This window comes from Magallana gigas, chromosome 1, assembly GCF_963853765.1.
Source record: "Magallana gigas chromosome 1, xbMagGiga1.1, whole genome shotgun sequence".
NCBI lineage: Eukaryota > Metazoa > Mollusca > Bivalvia > Ostreida > Ostreidae > Magallana > Magallana gigas.
Window position 1 is genome coordinate 25346971 of NC_088853.1, and position 21698 is coordinate 25368668.

At 31.4% G+C, this 21698-nt stretch overlaps 1 protein-coding gene across 1 annotated transcript; it reads right to left on the reverse strand.

Annotated features, from left to right (window-relative positions):
• Window positions 1–740: 740 nt before the first annotated feature.
• Window positions 741–9388, reverse strand: LOC105332872 (receptor-type tyrosine-protein phosphatase epsilon). Its single transcript, XM_066085661.1, has 21 exons — window positions 9361–9388; window positions 8867–9007; window positions 8439–8545; window positions 7938–8050; window positions 7631–7677; window positions 7217–7527; window positions 6377–6464; window positions 6170–6234; window positions 6057–6093; window positions 5827–5924; window positions 5617–5745; window positions 5308–5459; window positions 4905–5040; window positions 4439–4564; window positions 4153–4240; window positions 3558–3631; window positions 3318–3452; window positions 3074–3193; window positions 2831–2976; window positions 1755–1890; window positions 741–1401 (listed from the first exon to the last, which is right to left on the reverse strand). Exons 1-21 carry the CDS (start codon window positions 9386–9388, stop codon window positions 1321–1323), a joined length of 2358 nt encoding a protein of 785 aa, XP_065941733.1. The 3' UTR covers window positions 741–1320.
• Between the last annotated feature and the right edge of the window lie 12310 nt (window positions 9389–21698).

Sequence of the window (21698 nt, forward strand, 5' to 3'; positions counted from 1 at the left end):
TTGAAAAAAGGCATCATTCTCTCTCTCTCTCTCTCTCTCTCTCTCTCTCTCTCTCTCTGAGAAAAGGCAAAATGTTTGGTTTAAATAGACGTTTTATGTTCATTGCATATCTGGTGGTTTGTCATTATAGTAAGATGCTAGGGTTATAGTAAGATGCTAGGGTTATAGTAAGATGCTAGGGTTATAGTAAGATGCTAAGGGTGTAGCTCTAACCAATCTTCTCTCTAAGACTTGTACAACGTTATATAAAAACTCTTAATTATATCATTTAGTACAGTGTAAGACATAGTACAATAAATTCTTCAGACAATTTACTACTGATATTGTTACTTTACTTGCCTCACACTTTCTCTAATAACATGCTAACCAACCTCGGAAAATAAAGTATATTAATTCACATCGAGATCGAGAGTCGCCAATGTAAAGTGACGATATGTGTTATAAATTGCCCGACAAATTTTTTGGTTTGTGTGTGTGCGCGTGACTGTGTACTGTTTAAGAACATACTGTTAATTCGCCCAGCTAACAATGGAGATACTTTAAAAAAACCTTAAACTAGCATTTAACAGAAAAGCATCTCCAAACAGTGATCAATTCTTGTAAAATTTACCTATTTAAGGATTTAAACCGAATTATGCTGAAAATACGTAGAATAGTTTAATTTGTCCAGAGGAATGGAAAACAGAGGGGTTAAACTTTACATGAGCCCACCACTTTTTAAATTAAAAGACCGTAGCCATTTTTTAATTTTTATTTATTTCTTAAGTCAAATACAAAAATATAAATGTCAAGTTGTCAAGCTAAATGTATTTTTTTACGTCAAGAGTACAACAAGCGTTGGTTAACAATAAATCAAAACTGTAAGTGAAAAGAAGAAAAAATATTTTATGTCAAAGCCTATCAGTATATAATTGACAAACAATACTTAAGCAAAAGAAAATAACAACAAAACAACAACAAAAATGCAAATAATATTTTAAAAACCAATCGAAATAGTTAACAAAAACACACTAACTCATTATTTTTAGAATGAACCTACAGTTATCAATAAACTTAATCCGCTGTCTAAGGTAGAAAAACCCCCCAAAACAAAACTAACAACAAAACAAGAAAGTAAATACTAATTGTAGAAAACAATTACAGCAATTGATTTTACTAAAACCAAACAATAACTGTGTATTGCTAAAAGGCATAGGTTTGCATAATAATACAAAATTACAAAATGTCATGTTCATATATATAACTAAAATATGTGAATTGGAAAACAAGTTCAAGTACAAGACATACACTGTAATTGGTGTTAAATGTCAATATCTACGTTTATTGGTTATAGTAGACATTTTCGCCTGCATGCGACTTAAGAAAACTTCTCAAGGTTTCATGAATCAGTTGGTACTCTTCCTGTAATGATAAAGATTGAGACAAAGTTGCCCTGTTGCTGTTAAAGGCACTACACTAAAATGATATCAATCACCATTGTGTTTCCAATATCTTCTTATTATACATGCAAATAATGTTACATTTATTGAGTTGTTTTTGATGGAATGCTTAAACTCCAGTGTTAAAAGGCAAAAACGATTTTGCAACTACTTGATGTAGTTTTATTTTAATCTTTTTATTTCGCAGTGCAAGTTTTCTGTGTGTGTGTGTGTGTGTGTGTGTGTGCGTGTGTGTGTGAGAGAGAGAGAGAGAGAGAGAGAGAGAGAGAGAGAGAGTTTCTATAAATCATAGGTTTGTTTTACTAGCATGCCTACCATTGATGAGCAAAGTTCAGGACGTCGTGTTTGTAGGAGTCTGACCACAGAGAACACGTCTATCTCCTCGTCCATTGTCAGTTGTTGTATCAGGTTGTATACTGCACAGAACACACCACACATTGTTGCGCCATCACTTTGAATAAATTGATATTTACGTAATGAATTAATTTTTTTTCAAATTTGACTGCTGTTATACATTTGAAAAAAAGGAAACCAATGACTTATTGTCAAATATTTCTTTTAGTTAAGTCCATCATATTTTGGTATTTGAATATTGGACTTAATACCATATGCAAGTATATATTATTTAAAAACTGTGCGGACAAATAGTTATTTGCTGGTTAACAGGTGGTTTTTTTCAGTTGATTGAAGCTAACAATTTGACAGCTAAGAAATAACTAAGGTGTATCTAAATGAAGGAGAAAAATGGTACATGTACATTCCTAGTGGACAAAAAATGTGAGGACCGATATTGTTTTGTATATAGAGGGTTTCATTTTGATATGATAACAAACTTTAACATGTACATTGTGACTATTTTAAAAATAAAACGAATCTGAAAATATATTTGAAAATATTGTAATTTAGTTGTAATTTAATATTTGATAAGTTAATGAATTAAATGCATTAAATAAATTAGTTATGTTATAACGTAACGTATTTTTTCAGTTCAAATCATTTCAAAATCATATCTCAACAGATCATATGTAAAGTACATAAGCAATTTACATTTTTTTTATTATTCCAGTTTATCGATATCATTAAATAGATATTCACCTCAAGACATTGATAATTTTTTTTACAAATAAAAATTTCAAAAAGCTATAATTGAGCTATTGTTCAATGGAAGATAACTCTAACTGCACAACTCTTCTATTATTTTCGGATCTCAGTGTTTCTTTCAAAAACGCCTTTGTATAAAAGGATTAATGTCCGATTCAAAAACTTGTTGTTTCAAGTCAATAAAATGCTAAATATGAGATAACACAGTATGCATTTTTTATGAAAATGATAAAAAGAAAGAAAGAATAAAAGGAAGATAAAAAATACAAAAAAAATAAATAAAAATGTACCGGCTTATGACTGTAATTGGCCCTTCTGTCTCTATGTTTCGTGCGAACGAAACCAGACTGAGGATGTGGCTCACTGTCTTTGCATTGTTTGCTTGGAGGCTGCCCATTGGCTCAGCCATATCAACAGACCATGTTTCATCGCTTTTCTTTTAAAAAAACAATATACAAATTTTGTTCAAATCCCATTGGAAAAAAAATGTATATATTTATACAGATTATTTTTTTCAAAAAATATATACTCACCCCTTCTTTGGTTATTTCCAATTTGCTACTCTTTATTTCTGTCGTCTGTTCGTGTTGCAATTTAATTGTGAAAGGATTGACTGTTTTTGACCCAGTTTTAGTCGGGTGCCACTTGCTCGCCTGACAAAATGAAGTTCTGAACTAGTATTGTCGAAATCATGCAAAATAAACATTTTTGAAAACAGACGAGTTTTAATGTGTAAATATTTAAAATCAAATAAATTAATAATTTCATGGATCGTACAGATTCCATATTACATAGAGGTTCCAGACAGACAACAACATCCGAGTCATAATCCGTAATCAATCGTAAGAAATCTACAGCGCCACCTTGTGTCGGGAAATTGGTGATGATAAACGCAGTTTGATGGGTGAACGACTAAAAAATCCACAGGTACCGTCCCAATATGTATAACTTATATTTTTTTCAGCTGAAGAAAATTCAATTTTCAAATAAAGAGAGACGAATGTTATCAAAGCTTACCGGAACAGAAATAGCATTAATGTATCTTCCTCTTTTTGGAATATTTGACGTCAGGAAAAGGACGTACCTGTCAACTAAACAAATTGGGATAAATATAAGGTTGATTCCAATTCTGTGTATACATGTATCTGTATTATACTTACTTGATAACATAATGAAGATAAAAGAAAATGAAAATATCTTTAACTTTAACAATTTAGAAATTCATCTTTGCAAAAATGTGGCTGCCCAACTTTTAGCAATGATGCCATTTTAGCAATGATGAATTTATATCATTATTTATATCTGACAGAAATGCAAGAATGCTTAAGTTGCTGCTAGTGTTACCTTGACCCCCATCATCTACATACATATGAACACATAACATTACATAAATATATGTTGTCTACATAGTTACACCAATTTGTAATGTTTGAATAAGGTTTGCTTTAATTATTTAAGAAGATTGTTCTAAAGGTTTCTATGTATTGGTGGATTTTGAAAACTACTAACAAATACAAACATTTATAAACTGTCTTTCAAAGTTATACACTATTTGAATTAAATGAGGAAAGAAACAAATAGATATGATAAAATATAATAAAATGGTACTAACGTGGCTGTATACATGCTGATGGATCATGAAACTGGGAAGTCATTTTGTAGTCTTTCTCTGTGTAATGTGGTCGAACTGCTAGTAGTTTCTAAATGATACGTTAAATATGATATTTTTAACAGACATGAAAAGAGGGGTTTTTTCTTCAAAATAATGATAGTGAAAAAAATGTTGTGCCAAAAAAAATTTAATAAAAATTCATTGTGAAACTTGGTCTTGTTCTTCTTATCATACAGTTTTATAGTCAATTTTCACTTATCTCACTTATCTTCTCAGCAATTCAAACCTGAAATTCCATTTTAAATGCTGAGGAATCAGTCTGACTTTTATGAAGAAACTCTGCTGTACACAGAACAGTTGGTTGAGCTTTAAACATCTCATGGAGTGTAAGAAATATTGTCTTATATTGTTCCTAGATAGAATATATATATTTTTTAATGTAAAAAGGTTCAAGATCATACAGACCCTTCACAGTTTTTGATAAAGAGTAGTGAGATTTTAGTTTTGACAGGTGTAAATCTTGTTATTTTCACATTTGTTTAGGTAAAGTTGAATGAAAATGGAATGAAAACAACCAAAACATTGACTACAATAGAAAAAAAGCAAATATTTAATGTAATATTTCAGTGCATTTTTCTAGGAATTAAAATTAAAAAAAATCGCATTAATAAGCGAGTATGCTTTCATATTGATTTTAATAGTGAACATATTTATTGTTGTAAAAACATATTGGGATTATTATCAATCATTACATAGGTTTGGACCATATTCATCCTGTTTCTTCTCATTTTCTTCACATACTCCGCTATGTTCATTTTGTTGTTAGTTTTCCCCGTTTCTGACAATACATCTATTGCAATATAGGTTCCTGTTCTCCCTATTCCAGCACTAAACATATAAGTCATTCTTTCAAAAACTTTTTTTTCTTTTTTTTACGAATTCAAATTAAAAAAAAAAAATAATAAAGACAATGTTATCTGAAATTTAAGTTTTAGAAAGATTTAAAAGCATATTGCTGAATAAAAGTCAAATGGTTATCTTGCAATTTTTTCGGTGTATTTTTTATATATCAACAAGAATAACTTATCTATATTTAAAATTTTAATGTCTATACAATGATGTTTTAAAAAAACCCCGTAAATTATAAAAATGTACCTGCAGTGAACCAAGATAGGACCAGTATGGCTTCCATTGTTTGTTCTCGTTACTTGGTCATGAAATAGTAAGAGACAAAGCGGTTCTGGAGTTCCGTGATCCGGCCAAGCGGTGTAATGATATTGAGTGATAATTCTACGGTCGTCTTTGTGCTTTAACGTAAACAAGTGTCATTCAATTAAAATGTTGATACATTTTTGCATTTATTAACATTGATATGTAAAACGTTGTGTACGAGGAGCACAACTTGTACTTACGATTGTTTTGATTATTGTTTAGACTAAAATACTGAATCAATGGTATTCTAACCTTTTTGTTGTTAATTTCAAGCTTTCGAACAATATAAAAGGCATATTGTTTTTCGTCTAGCAATTGAATTGTGAAACTACCGCACGCCATAGTTGTTTGTATATTTGGCCAATACTGCACGCACTTCCACTAGAAAATATAAATGTGTGTTTTTAAAATGAATATAAATGACATAACATGATCATTCAAATATTTCATATTAATATTCACCTTGATACCTTCCAGGAGATTTGTTAACATTATAACTTGTTTTACGTCTTCTTGCCAAATCATCAACCAAAAGTCAGCCAAAGTATTTTCTTTTGGCCCTTTAAAGAAAAATATATTTTATGAGGCACAGTCAACAAATTCTGGGCATTTAATTTTATAGGTTATGGCAAAATGTTGAAAAATGCTTATTTGATGTGATTCTTTATATAAATTGTATATGCAAGATTTACCTTGTGCAGCAATATACATTTTCTTTCTTTTAGACCCCTGAAAAAAATTAAAATGTTGACAATGTCTTTATTTTTTTTTATATAAGTCTGATATCAAAATGACAAAAACTTACATCTATATAATTTGCGTTGATATAATCTGCACGTTGGCTTGCTAATATAACTCTTGAATGGTCATCTACAAAATGTATATTATAATTTATGTTAAAAAATCACACCGGACCTCCTCAGTATTATAGTGTCAAATTGTTACAAAATATTACAAATTCACAATTGTTTTTTAATGTTATTCGCATGATTTTTTTTCAAAGCATACATACAAGGAAAAGTTGTCTTAAATCTGTTTTTCGAGATGTTTTCAGGAAGTTTACCAATCTCACATGGGTATTTTTCTCCGTAAAGCAATGTCTGAAATATTTTCGAAAAACAACATTCAAATTAAACATATACATGTATCTTTTCTGGATTGTCTGGAAATATGCAAGTCTAATGTGCCTGGAGACGAAAACTTATTTTAAAATTTTAGAAGCATTTATTATGAAAGATTGCTGTCGACAACAAAATACAATATCTTTTACAGTTAATGATTCATCAGTTTGTGTTGATACATTGTTACTTTTAATGGGTAAAAATACAGAATCTCTTGAGGGTTAGGAAATTCGCGGAACGAATTGTCTTCATTATTTATACATGTAAAATGTCAAGCATTCTGCATTGCGTACTTCAATGAACATTTGATTTTGTGAATCAATTTCTTTATAACGAGCAAAATTGGTGTTCAACGTTTAATCGAACACCCCCCCCCCAAAAAAAAAAAATAAATAAAAATAAATAAATAAATAAAATATTAGCCACATACTGCTACACTTATATATTTGAATTAGATAAATGATTTAAGGAGATAGTAATCATAATCTGCAAGGGAATAGTTACGATTTTTATTTACTTTGTGACAATACGAACACAAACTTCACATTGACATTCCGTAGAAAAAAACCCATTAACTTAGGTACGTTAGAGAACGAAAACCAATATTTAACAGTGCACCTAAGTACCAATTAAAAACTTACAGTGAGAAAATAAACAATCAATATTCATTTAACCAATGTTCTAAATCTGATGTTGCTAATATTTAAACGTGCATGAAAACGATTACCCACCGCGTATTCTTTCTTAAAACCATCATTTTCATTCTTCGATTTCTCCTCTATTACATTTCCTAAGCGTTTTATCTCAATATCAATAAGTGGTTCTTCATTCACATAAAAATCTCCGTAAGGATTTTCTTCATGGATTTTTTCATCAATATCAATATCTTCATCTTTCAATTCCACACTTTTGTTTACTTCCGTTCGCTTATTCCTTGGTTTCAAAGTTGGTTTTATCGCAGAATTATTTGCATTAGAGTTATCTGCTACTTGAATATCAAGGTTCTGGTAAACGTTTGAAAAGGCCATCGTGACTTCTGAAGCTGTTGAATTGGAAATGTTTTCAAGATTAAGGATACAATATCCCTATTTTGTAAGTAATGTAATTTTTTTTCTAAACGTAGATTAAAAAGAGCGTTTGCTTACCGTTTGTGTATCGTTCGTCATGTTTCGCTCCTGTAGAACATCGGATACTACAAAAAATGAACGTAAACTCACATTAACGCAGATAATATAAAATTGCATCTCTACTTTCAGAAAATATCTCTGAAAAACAGATGTATGCGTTTAATGATAAGGCATAAATAAATACTTCTTAATATGCGTATACCATGGGTTTTAGTACAAACTATGCAACGTCTCTTTATGTCTTTTGTTTGACGTGGCATTGTTACATGTATTGCTTTTATTCATATGACTAGAATCGCACATCAATGCATTAATTTTTCCTTACCGTTTGTTCATGATAACAATGGCAACAATGACCATAAGAATGACGAGAGCAGCAACGCTTCCAACAATAATTGGTAACGTTGGTATTTCATTGGAATTCACGTCCTTTAGGGACTAAAAAATATATATGTACATGTAAAAAGGACACATCTTTGATATTCAACATTTAAATAAGAAATTGCACGTTTTGTGCAAAACAATTTTTTTTTCATATAAAAGCATACATTTGTCTTGAACAAAAGAGAGAAAGAAGCACCTCACTTGCTGTAAATGAATTCAATAGTAGATATTGATAATAATGTTAGGTTGGAACAATATGTTAAATGGAAAAATTTGAGAGTACAATAGCACTGTCACTGAACTTGATAAGCTACAGAATTCACTTTATTATTTTTGCATATAGTACTACATGTACGAAGACAAAACAGTAACTTTTACTTATGTCAATCGATTTATCAACTGAAAACTCTCAATCAATAAAATTACTCTTAAAATTGCATACCTGAATGTCTTTATTACAATCTCCAGTCACGTGATCACACGAAGCGTTGACACATTTTGTGCCACATTTATAGGTACAATTTGTTCCATAGAACGATTTTGCACAAGCTGGAATGAATCGGTTTAAATATAGAATATATACATAATACATAATTTATTTTATTATCAATTTAGAATTCCACAAATGACCAAAATACATATCTTTAATGTATTATCAATTTAGAACCTCACAAATGACCAAAAAAAAAACCCCTGATACTTTATAAGTATATACCGTATCAAAATATAATATAAGTAGTGTTAAGAAATGTCTTAAAATGCATCGTTGAAACAAGGTTTCATTATAAATAAGATATTATTATTAGGTTTGCTATTTTACAATATGTGAATGATTATTATTGTCTTATACGTGTGATATACTGTTCTCACCATCATTACATGTGATCCCTGTCCATCCTGGTTTACATCCTCCATCACACTCTCCTGTAAATCTGTCACATTTAATCGTCTCGTTACAATTTTTGTTGCATTGTTCACTGCAGTTTTTTCCATAAAACCCTGTGCTACAGGCTGCAAAAGTGAAATGTTTGTAATCATGTAGTTAATGCTACCTGTCATAATCACTTCCTTTTTATTATGTGATCAGTGGGTGCAAGTTAATGCAAAATAGACATACGCCATTGATGGTGTGGTAAAGCAAATCTAAGTATGATTTCAAAACTGAATGAGATTTAATTATTTTTTTTAAAAACAAACGATAAAATGATATTATATTACTCATATAAGATATATTTGTTGGCGGAAATCCAAATCATTATGATATATAGTTATCTGCAATTGCTTTCGATGCTATCGATGTGTTCATATACAATAAACGTACTTTAAAATGTAAAAGTTAAGTTTCTCCTTTGTATGGATTATACGCAAGTCGACAGTATCTGCAAACTCCATATTTCTGCTAAAAGCTTTAGGCAAAATACTTAGCCAACAAGTAAAAAAAAAATGAAAATCAATATATTATTGTGCATGAATTATGAATAACACAAAACTGAAGAGGATCGACCGCTTATATTTTTTTGTGTCTTCACATGTTGGTAATTGCATTCGACATTTGCTGTACATCTGTCTTTATATGAATACGTACATGTATAAATGTACAAACTTGTGTGCATGGCAAAACCTATTCGTAGTAAAACTTCACTTATCTGCTGTAAATGGTATACTTTAAAAGTTCACTGTATATATTTATTGGTCTCGTGACGGTTTCAACTACATTCTGTACTGTAGTCTTAACAGTAATACCCCATTAGACAATTTACAATATGTTACCAAAACAAGTATACATGTGAAATAATATAAATGTATTTTTTACATTTCGAGGAACAAATAAAATTCTCTAAGTTTGAGAAAAAAAACACCACAACATGTCAAATTTTTCCACTATGTAACTATACAAAAAATATACATGTTATATTCGGATTAATGAAAGACTCTGATTTAGATGATTTCAAATACAACGTGAAGGTGATTATCCCATAGTTAATTTATTAAATATATGTCCATTTCTAGAGTTATATTTATTATATAAAATATACAAAATGCTTAAGAGTTTATATCTTAAATTTCAGATCTTGAACATCACATGACTGACATCGTTCTGCGATATCTCAAGAACAATAAGAAGGATAACACTATATATATATATATATATATATATATATATATATATATATATATATATATATATATATATATATATATATCTGTTTATATATGTATATATATCTATATCTGTTTCAAAATTTCTTACATTGATAGAAAAATTATAGTACGTCCTCTTTATCACAGTGTATGTGTATAATGATTATTGATATCTATTTTGTCACATCTTAGGGTTTCGTTACATTTATTGCTACATCGTTCCCTGCAGTATGTTCCATAATAACCCGTACTACACTCTGCAAAAGTGAGCGATTGTTTGTAAGCATAAATTGTAAATTGTAAAACTATGTGATCAATGAGAAATAAGACTTAGGCCATTGATATTTTAGTAGAACAAATCTGCAAACGATTACGAAACTGCATGAGATGAAAATATTTTTCGACGATCAAATGATAAGATGAAAGGCTCTTATTGATTTAAAATATCTTTTTTTGGTGGAAATCCCAATCATTTCAAAATATTTACATCTACCAAGCATCATTCCCTCTATTTCTTACGAAAACTTATAGTTAATTTCTACATCTGTAGAAACAGCCAGACTGAAATCTACATGTCCCGTTTATCGATTGGTCGAAATCTACAGCGGCTGAAACTGAGAAGAAATTGAACGGATTGAAATTGGCACGCCCTGTTTATCGACTGGTCTTAACGTACCGCGACCTACAAATTATCACGGACTGCATGAAATAATAATGATGATGTCAGACTCAAAGTCTCACAGGAGACGATTTGTCTGTTTCTGTTAGCTAACGTACTTATGTACATTAACTGTACAGTAAAACTCGGTAGTAGAGAAGTCTATATCACAATTCCTGTAAGGGCAATTGACAATAAAAATTAATAAAACATATCTACTCGCAATTGATATTACATTTATTTTATGTTACAATATAACTTGCATAAAAGCGCATTTACATATTAATTGACATATTCATGAATTTGATTGCAAAAATTAATTTGGTCACGAACAATTTAATTATTTTTTTTTTAATAAAAAAGATTATTGCAAAAATGTTGAATATGTAGCGCCTTTGTTTAACTTTCTGTCTTTAGGAAGTACATGTACATGCTAAAAGTTTGAAAAGAAATTATCATATGTTTAGTTTTAATTAATATTATTGCTTTTGCTGAAATAAATGGAGGAAACGTGTCTAATAAAAACGTTGCTAAATATGTTTCATTTATGTTGTGGCTTGAATAATCCACGAAAATAGACAATCTGTATGATGATAAATCGGCAATTTAAATGCTTCAAAAACTGTAAAGATTATTTCGCAAAGCCTATCAAATATAGACCTAGTTCATGCATTTTCAACCTTTTTTCAGTTCAAGGTATATGGCATCAATATTTAAATATTTTTCATGTCAGATTTTTTTTATGTATCTAACCTCTGATTTGAAAAACAAGAAAGTGACCCGCCATACTAAAGCAGTGAAGTCATAAGAACAACTGTGAAGGTCGCTACTTCAAGGATTGAAACATCTTGTGATAAAGATCTGTTTTTAATCAATTATAAACATTCCTTTTACATAATTTGTGACTCAGTTGTAAAACGAGACACGGAGTACCCCATATGACTGTCCATGTAGATTTCCCCTTCATCATATAATTATTCATTGAATCAGCTTCCTATTGGCTTGTGACCAAAATTTCTCCTAATTAATTTGGGTTTATATTTAAGGTAAATTGACAAAAATGTGAAAGTCAAATCACATAATCATTATTTTTTTATCAGTGTGCAGAAACTGAAGACTTTATAAATATATCATTATCTTTCTTCTATCAAATAAAACAAAATTATGATAGTTCTTAGTTATTAGACCCAAAACACAAACACAATATATTCTTCTTGTTTTATCGTTAAGGCGCTGATAAAACACAGGTAAAAACCAAGGTAAAATCTTTGACCGAAAGAAGACTACAATTGCTATCAAAACAGAAATCACATCTACTGCTCTATACCAGTTATCAAATGTGTGCAAAACGGGAACACACCATTTGTTGAATAGCTAAAAGAGAGACATTTATATAAACAATAAAATGCTTTCTTTAATGATTCATACGGGTTATGAAGGTAGCAATTATTGCAGAAAAAATATATAACCTGCTAACGCGGGTTATGTAATTTTTCTTCAATGTCGTTACCCTCATATCCCAAATGAATCCCCATAGAACCATAGAAAGCATTTTATGGTTTAAACGTAGTTGTTTTAAAATGAAAAACAAATAATCTAGAGCTAGTATTTGCAATTAATATCGATGCGTTCACATACAATGGGCAAACTTTTGATGATGTATTAGTTTATGATTTTCTTCGTTGTATTGATTATACACAGGTCGACATTATCTGCAAACTGTATATGCCTGCTTAAGCCTGATTAACCCTTTAACGCCCATAGACGCCTTTTGGTAGTTATTGATAATAAAATGCTGGCGTTTTGTTAATAACTGATCTGTAGCAAAACGGTTTGTATTTTTTGAAAGTAGAATAGAAAAAAAAACAACATTTTTTACTTTTATCATTTTTTTGTACGACGTCTAGAAATTACCGAAAACTTGAATTGCATATCGTATTTTCGAACAGAAATCTCAAAAACTCGCTCTGGGTCGACTGATTCTGTGCTAAGTTCCGTCGGTCGTACTTTTGTTTTAAAACGCCATTGATAAAAATGTTTATCAAAATTTGAAAGCTTGAAATTTTTGCTACATTTGTCTCTACAAGCATTTCGACATAAAAATAAGTGTCAATGTGTTATTTGTTTATGGGAATTTCGGTGTTTTAGAAGTCGAACAAAAATAACGCCATTTTCCGGTTGACATATACACGTTGTATAAACAATCTACGCATCTTATATTAAATGACAATAACGCAAATTAATCCAGTAAATGTGATACTATTTTTTAAATTTAGAATATTTGATATAAAAATAAAATATTTAATTTAAAATTCTGTACTAAAATTCATTAAAATTGCTATGAGTCAGACCGTGCCTGCGAGTACAAAGCGCGACATTATTCCACCTGAATCAAGTCAAGTTTTTGTTTTTCCTAAATAAAAGCAAGAGATAAAATAAACGATCTGGGTTTTTTTTCTAGAAAAAAAATATAGACGATATTCAGTATATGACTTTGTATGACAATTCATGAAAGTATAGGAATTGCAGGGTAAATCAATATATTGCAGTATATAGTTATATGTACATCATTTTTATTTTTGATTTTGGGGATTTGCAATGAAACAAATGGTTCTGCAAAAATGTTTATTTCAAAATTGTTTTTATTAATTCCAATGTTTATAAAAGGCATATCATTTTTGTTTATCAACTGCACAATGACCACATCATTTTACACTTGCCGCGTTGTCCGAATGACTTAGCTCCCTTGGCCTGGTTGCTTTGACTTTCATGTAAACAGTGCGAACATTTATCGACATAATGGACGAAAGCGCGGACAGTGACTCGGACGGTTCCCTCTCTGATGGATCAGACATCAATGTAAACGTTTCAGATAACGAGGGATTCTCATCTGACACCGACAGTGAATCCGATTCACAGGAAACACAATCATCGCTGTGCACATTGGATAGTCAGTTGAGCGATATTGGTGACGATTTCTGGTCTAGTGACCTTCATGATGTGGAAATAGCGGAGTTTGGAGAAGATCATGGCCCATGTCATACTCTTGATCCCAAAGATCACGTGTACCGGTATTTCCAGCTAATGCTGCCATCAGCCATATTCGGGAAGATAGCCGAGGAAACCAACAAATATGCAGCACAGACGGCGTAAAGTACAGGGCAGCCCGACCCTGACTGGGTTCCAACAGATGCAACTGAAGTCAGGGCATACTTGGTCTATGGATTCTTATGGGGATAAACCAATTACCAGATATCCATATGTACTGGTCTGATAACAAATACATTGGTAAGTATTTTAAAAATTATTTACTGAATTGTATAATATGTATTCATAAGTAGATATTGTAAGAATGAAATTGACATGTTTGTGATTTAGCTCTCATGTCATAGGAACCGGGGGGGGGGGGGGGGGGGAGGTGGTTGGCATAGCCCCATCACTTTTTTTCAAAGTTAGACATAGCATGATATAGACATAACCATAATTTCATAAAAAAAATTCTTAAAATTTCTATTATAAGTCTAGCCCCCCCCCCCCTGCATGGAGAGAGAGAAAGAGAGAGAGAGAAAGAGGTCAGTCTGCATTCTCTGTCCACCTCTCAATTCAGATAATATAAAGAACAAAAGCAAATCAGTTTATGTATATGCACGAACCACATATTTTATATATATCAACACACTGAAATTATATTATAAAGATTGTATTCATTATGTTCTAATAGAGTTACCTAGTAAACAAAATTATCTGAATTACTGTGATTTTTCTAATTTGTATAGGAAACCAAGGTTTTAAAGACTGCATGACAAGAAATAGATTTACCATGCTGTCTCATTATTTACATGTAAATGACAACAGTACACAGGGAGCTCCTGGGTCTCCACAGTATGACAGGTACATACTTTCTTTCAGTTTATGTGATTCTGTTGAGCGAGTGAACTTAGCTTGTTTGATATCATTCATTTTAGTATGTCGAGCATTCGTTTGAATACCTTGACCAGATAACAGTGAAAGATTGACTGGACAGGTGTACTACACCTACTATATTTTTTACACTCTCATAATAACAGTATTGCAATATCATAATATTATTTGGTTTGTTTTTCTAGACTGCATAAGATTCGACCCCTCATAATGTCAACAAGGGAAGCATTCAAAAAATATTATAAACCAGGAAAATGCCAAAGTATTCATGAGGGAATGGTGAGATACAAGGGTCACCATTTTGCTCGACAATATACTCCATGCAAGCCAATAAAAAGGGGTCTAAAGGTATTGATAATTTGAATTTACACCCAAAGAAATGTTTATATATAATTTATTTACAATTTTTCAGTTTTTTATATTATATGTAAGGCTTATTTTGATTGTCAAATCAAATCAAACATGAATTTGAAACTTTAAAATAGGTGTAGCTCTTTATTAGTGTGTGCGTGTTCATAAACCAGGTATAATAAGTAAAACAATTAGAATATTTGATCAAAAATTATTGAAATTACTAATTTGCAACAATAGTATTAAATACTCTGATTAGGAGTTTGAAATATATCTGATGATTATGTACTCTTTCTCTCTCTCTCTTTATTATAAGTCTCTCTCTCTCTCTCTCTCTCTCTCTCTCTCTCTCAATTAAATAAATAAATAAATAAATAAACCTGATTTCATACTCCATCCAGATACATACATGGAAGACAGTTTTCATATTAAATATATAATTTTTAAAAACTTTTTTCTGTAATTTAATATAATGTTGAATTTCATTAGATATGGATGCGCTGTGAGCCAAATTGCTCCGACCATGATTTTCGGCTCTACCTTGGAAAATTTGATGAGATTCAAGGACAAAGCTTGGGAGAGAGAGTTGTGAAACATTTGTGCAAGGACATTAAATGGAAAGGTCATCATGTGTTTTTTGACAGATTTGTATAAATTGTATTACAATACACGTATCCTTTCTTTGTTTGCTTACCAGGATTGATATCTAGCTTTCTTGCAAAAAAATAATTATGTTTTTGAACTATATTACAACTTACTATATTACAAATTGCAGATTTTTCACTTCAATTCCTTTGGTCCAGTGCCTGGAAAATTATGGAATATATGCATGTGGGACCATCAAGGCAAACAGGAGGGGATTTCCCACTGAACTGAAAAACGCTAATTTAGAACGTGGGGATGAACCAGTAAGATTTTGTTTATCCTTGTATATACTGTACCAGTATATTTTTGATCAATTTTTTATCACAATAGTTTATGTAACTGCTTATAATGCAGAGGGTTTTAACACCTTCGTTATATGTATAGGCGTGAACCTGATACATCTCTCTGTGTGTTCAACTTGGTAACAATGAGCATTAACTCTGACACAGGTTTCTTTTACTTTATAGGAACATCTGGAATAAAATTATATGACATAGATGCATGCTTTTTCAGGTACATGTCTTGTCCACTACATCAAACCCACTTGGGGATGAACCCGCCATTCGACACAGGAGGAGTGGTGATCTTGTAGTTCTTCAGCGTCCTCCTCCAATACAACATTACCAGCAGAACTACTCCGGAGTGGACCGCTCCCAACAGTACAGATCAAAGAATCCTGTCCGAAGACCCTCAAAGAAATTCTGGAAGTACTTTATGAATTTCATATTTGAAATCTCTATTATCAACAGCTTCCTTCTGTGGTTGAACACTCTGGGTACAGCGAAGCCTACTAAGCACTATTCCTTGAATGACTTCTCCCTGGATATTGCACAATGCTTGATTAGGGACTTCTCAAGTCGTAAAGATTACGAAAAGTCCAGCCACATGGTCCTTCGGTTTCCAGGGCAGGTATTTCAAGACACGCGAATGTTAAACTTAGTGAAAAAAAGAGGCGATGCAGATGGTGCAGTTCTCAAGGTCAAAGACATGAAACTATATTTGGTTGTATATTTGCAACATCTACTTGTGTAGAGGTGCCTGTTTTCAAATGTACCACATTCACAATCAATTATCTCATGATTAGTTGTACATGCCTTAAGTTTACATGATTTGTATAATCACAGTTTTGTATGTGTATTCAGCTATACTTCTGTGTATACACTGTATGTAAATGTAACTAACAGGAACTTGAATGCGCCCCCCACACTTTTTTTGCAAAGTTAGAAGTAACCATTGGGCACATAGCATCATAGAGGATTCAGCCCGTGCCCCCCCCCCCCAACTTTTTCTTGGAGGAAAGATAATTGTTCCAAAATTTACCTTGAAAAGATGGAAATATTGCCAAATTGGAGTCACATGTATACTAGCACTAGCTCCCCCCCCCCCTCCCCAACGGTTTATTTAGGAATTTCAAGTTTTGTGGAGAAAAATTTTTGGTAGATGAGAATTTTTTTTTTGGAAGTAAATACATGACCCCCCCCCCCCCCCCCCCCAAGATTAGGATTTTCATGATTTTGGGAATAAAGTTTTGTTTTTTTTAGCTTGTCACGATTTCTGAGGATTACTCTAGCCCCCCCCCCCCCCCCCCTTTTCAATTTGCTTCGGAAGCCACTGACTTTCAATGTGTTTCTTGTTTCATGTTTTTAGTATTTTATTCAGTAACCATAACAAATAAAATTTATGTTTTGAAGATCCTTCTTGGATAATTTTTCTTGGCTAATTTTACACTGACATTATAAGTTATTGCTTTACTTTTCACAATCTGATATGCATGTGTGTGTTATGACCATTTTTTGGTTTTATTTATTGTATACAGGGTAATTGTTGTCCCATGTTATTTTTACAATTATTCACTTGCAAACAGTTTCGCTCCATCTTTAATTCGCCCAGACATAATTGTGTTCAAAGAGAGATATTTCAAATATTGGAATTACCCCAGTTTTAAATTTGACTGCTGACACCAAGGGCGAAAGGGTAGAAAATTGAATAGGAAATGTTTTCCTGTATACAGTAGTACTTCGTTTTAGAAATGAAAGTAAAATCTTTAGACATAAACCCTTTGTGTATCAGTGTACTAAATAAGAATGCAAATAAAAATTATGTAAATTTGTTGACGCAAGTACATATCCAATTTACATGTTTGTCAATGATGATGTCTTTATGACTGTCATTGTGTTACATTAATTTTTCTAAAAAGTAAACATTGAAATTTATACTCTATCACTTATTCATTAACCATGATTACTGATTACAAAATTCTTAAATTTCAAACAGATTGTTGTTTTTTCATTTAAAATTTAACCGAAACTAGATGCACCATAAGCAAGCTCACAAACAACACCCCATCCCTGCAAAAACACAATCTAAAAGTAGTCTTGTAAAATAAAACTGTTACAGTTTCTCCTAAGAAGGATAAAGGCAACACAAAGAACTTTTTCTGTCAGTGACCTTGAACTCTATGAAATGGCCTTGAGTCAAAGGTCATGTCACTTTTTGTGGTCATAAGCAATCTTTGTGTGAAGTATGAACTACCAGTGATTCTCCCTAGCAAAGATATGCACCTGACTCAAATTATGAATTTGTTTTATTTTGTTAATGACCCTGAACTGTACAAAATGACCTTGAGTCAAGGGTAATGTCACTTAATTGAGTCATAACAATATTTGTGTTAAGTATGATCTACTAGTGATTCTCAATAGCAAAGATATGCACCTGACTCAAATTATGAATTTGTGTTATTTTGTTAATGACCCTGAACTGTACAAAATGACCTTGAGTCAAGGGTAATGTCACTTATTTGAGTCATAACAATATTTGTGTGAAGTATAATCTACTAGTGATTCTCAATAGCAAAGATATGCCCCTGACTCAAATTCTGAACTTATTTTGTCAGTGACCTTGACTTGTAGGAAATGACCTTCAGTCAAGGGTCATGTCACCTATTTTGGTAATAACAATCTTTATGTGAAGTATAAACTTCCAGTGATTCTCCATAGTAAAGATACGCAAGTGACACAAATTATGAACTTATTTTGTCAGTGACCTTGAACTGTACAAAATGAACTTGAGTCAAGAGTCATGTCACGTATTTTGGTAATAACAATCTCTATGTGAAGTATGAACTTCCAGTGATTTTCCAGAGTAAAGATAAGCACCTGACACAAATTACGAACTTATATTGTCAGTGACCTTGAACATGACCAAATGACCTTGATTCAAAGGTCATGTCACATATTTTTATCAAAACAATATTTGTGTGAAGTATGAACTTCCAGTGATTCTTGATAAGAAAGATATTGGCCAGACACGATTGCACAGATAAACAGGCGGACCAGTTGATTTACAAGTAACTCCCTAATCTTTTTTTTTTTTTGGGGGGGGGGGATGTTCGAATTAAAGTATTACATATGTACCAGATTGAAGTTGTCTTAGTTAAAGTCTAAACTGACTCGTGTAAACAGGGTATAATTAAAATTTCCTACTTTATTAAAGTTATTTTGCAATTTGAATATATTATATGGACACAAGTGAGAAAAATAGCCTTCGTTTCTTTTTAAGCACGTCTTTAGTTGCTATGGCAACGGAGACGTCATGTAACTTTGCATAATTGGATACTTTAACATTTTACCTTTCAGAATATATATATATATGTTATATTATGTAGCTAGTAACTAGAAAACATAAAAACATTGACCTGAAAATTAGTTGTCAGTTTTTAATAAAAATTCTTAAATCTCTGGTAGTTAAAGGGTTAAGCAAAATAAGTTTAAGTTAAAAATATATGAAAATAAAACAATTAACGTTTTTGAATAATGAATACCACAAAACTGATGAAGGTCGATGACTGAAAGGATATTTGTCTCTGCATTTTTAGTATATACATATAACCTATATATGTCATATAAACAATACAAATGAAGTGTACGTGATATGTTGGGTGATTTTGTTAATTGCACACCACGTATGCTGTACATCTGTCTTTATATGAATACATATACAGAAACGTGTACATAGAAAAATCTATTTTCAGTAATACTTCAATTATCTGCTGAAAATGGTATAGGGTGATTTCACCATGCATCGGACACCTTTGAGTTTTTCCCTTTGTTCAAGCATCAAATATCGTCCAAATATAAATAAAACTTGTTTAAAAAGTTTCAGGTTTTCCTATTGTTTAATTATTGGAAAAAAATAATTGTGAAATTGTTAAAAATGTTTAGCAAATAAAGCAAATTAATGAAGTGTTGAACTATTTCACCATGGATCGGACAATATTTACCAAGCTTCGGACAGCTATATTTATAAAATACAGTACTGAGCAAAATGCAAAAATGCAAATGTTCGGAAAAATAAATTCATTCAATTGCTATTCAGGTTCCTTTTAATGTAAATCCTACATATAGGAATTAAGACTAGTGCTTCTGTTTATAGGAATATTTATCATGAGGGGTTCTTTATCGTGCCAGCTCCTACGGGAACTTTGAACTAAAAAGGCTGTGTCCGTAAATCTCGAATTTGAAGTGGTCTGGAGAAAATGTTGGTTTCAGTTATTTTTTAAAAATTAATTTTACTTAACATTTAAACTATATCACAAGGAATGGGCACATAATTTCCTTATTATTAGAAGAAACCATGCACTGAAAACTTTCCGATGCATGGTTAATTTGTGTCCGATCCATGTTGAAATGAACATATGGAGCAAAAATGACCTTGAAATTAATTGTTCAAATTTCTTTGACTTATTTTAATCAAATTTTGTTTCAAAACTTACTTCTTTCTAATTATTTTACGCAGAGAGTGCAATGTCACGAATTCACAATTAAATGCACTACATTCAAATAATGCGCTAGAGTAAAATCTTCAAAGATGACGTATTTGAAGCATTTTACGATGCCTGTATTGCTATTTCTTTGACAATGTTTTTGCCAAATTCTTAATAATAATAAGGTCCATTAGCTCCAATCCAGGAATATACGAAACAACACATGAGCGCATTCACATTTATTTGTATATTTATAACCAAAGTTGTCCGAACCAAGGTATGTGTCCGATGCATCGTTAACTCATCCTACTTTAATAGTTCACTGTAACTATTCGTTACATTGTACTGTTGACATGTCACATTTAAAAATCCACTGTATATTGTCATATTTACTGTTTACGTGACGGTTTCAAATACATTTTGTACCGCAGTTTCTATCGTAATACCGCATTACACAATTCAAAATAAACACCACAACATGTCAAATATTTCCACTGTGTAACTATACAAAAAATATACATGTAATATTCGGATTCATGAAAGACTCTGATTTAGATGATTTCAACTACAACGTTAAGGTGATTATCCCATAGTTAATTTATAAAATGTATGTCCATTTCTTGAGTTATATCCATTCTATAAAAAAGACAAAATGCTTCAGAGTTTATATCTTAAATTTCAGATCTTGAACGTCACATGACCGACATCGTTTATAACAATCACAACAATTGAAGCGTAATATAAAATTTATTGATTCTTTGGCAGTTTAACATTTCAACCACCATTTCCACATAGAAATACTGTGCGATATCCTAGGAGCAATAAAGATAACAAATCTCCAGGAAGCGATGGATTCACTGTCAAGTTTTATAATTTTTTTTAAAAAGATCTTTAGTTTTATAATTTGTCACCTATAAATTGTATATTTAGTAAAACAAAAAGCTTCCCATACTCAAAGGCTTGGAATTATATCCTGTTTACCCAATTGCAAGGGCAAAAAGCCAAGACAATTATTTTAAAAATTGGCGCCAAATTACTTTGCTGAATGTCTTGTATAAACTTATCCCAGGGTGCTATAGTTATAAAATAAGATCTACCCTTGATATTTCACAGTCAAGTTTTATGAAAACATGCTTAGGTGAATACACAAGGTTTATATATGACCTTATGGCATAAACAGAGTAATGAAAAATTCCCGGCTTAATTGTTCTCATTGATTTCGG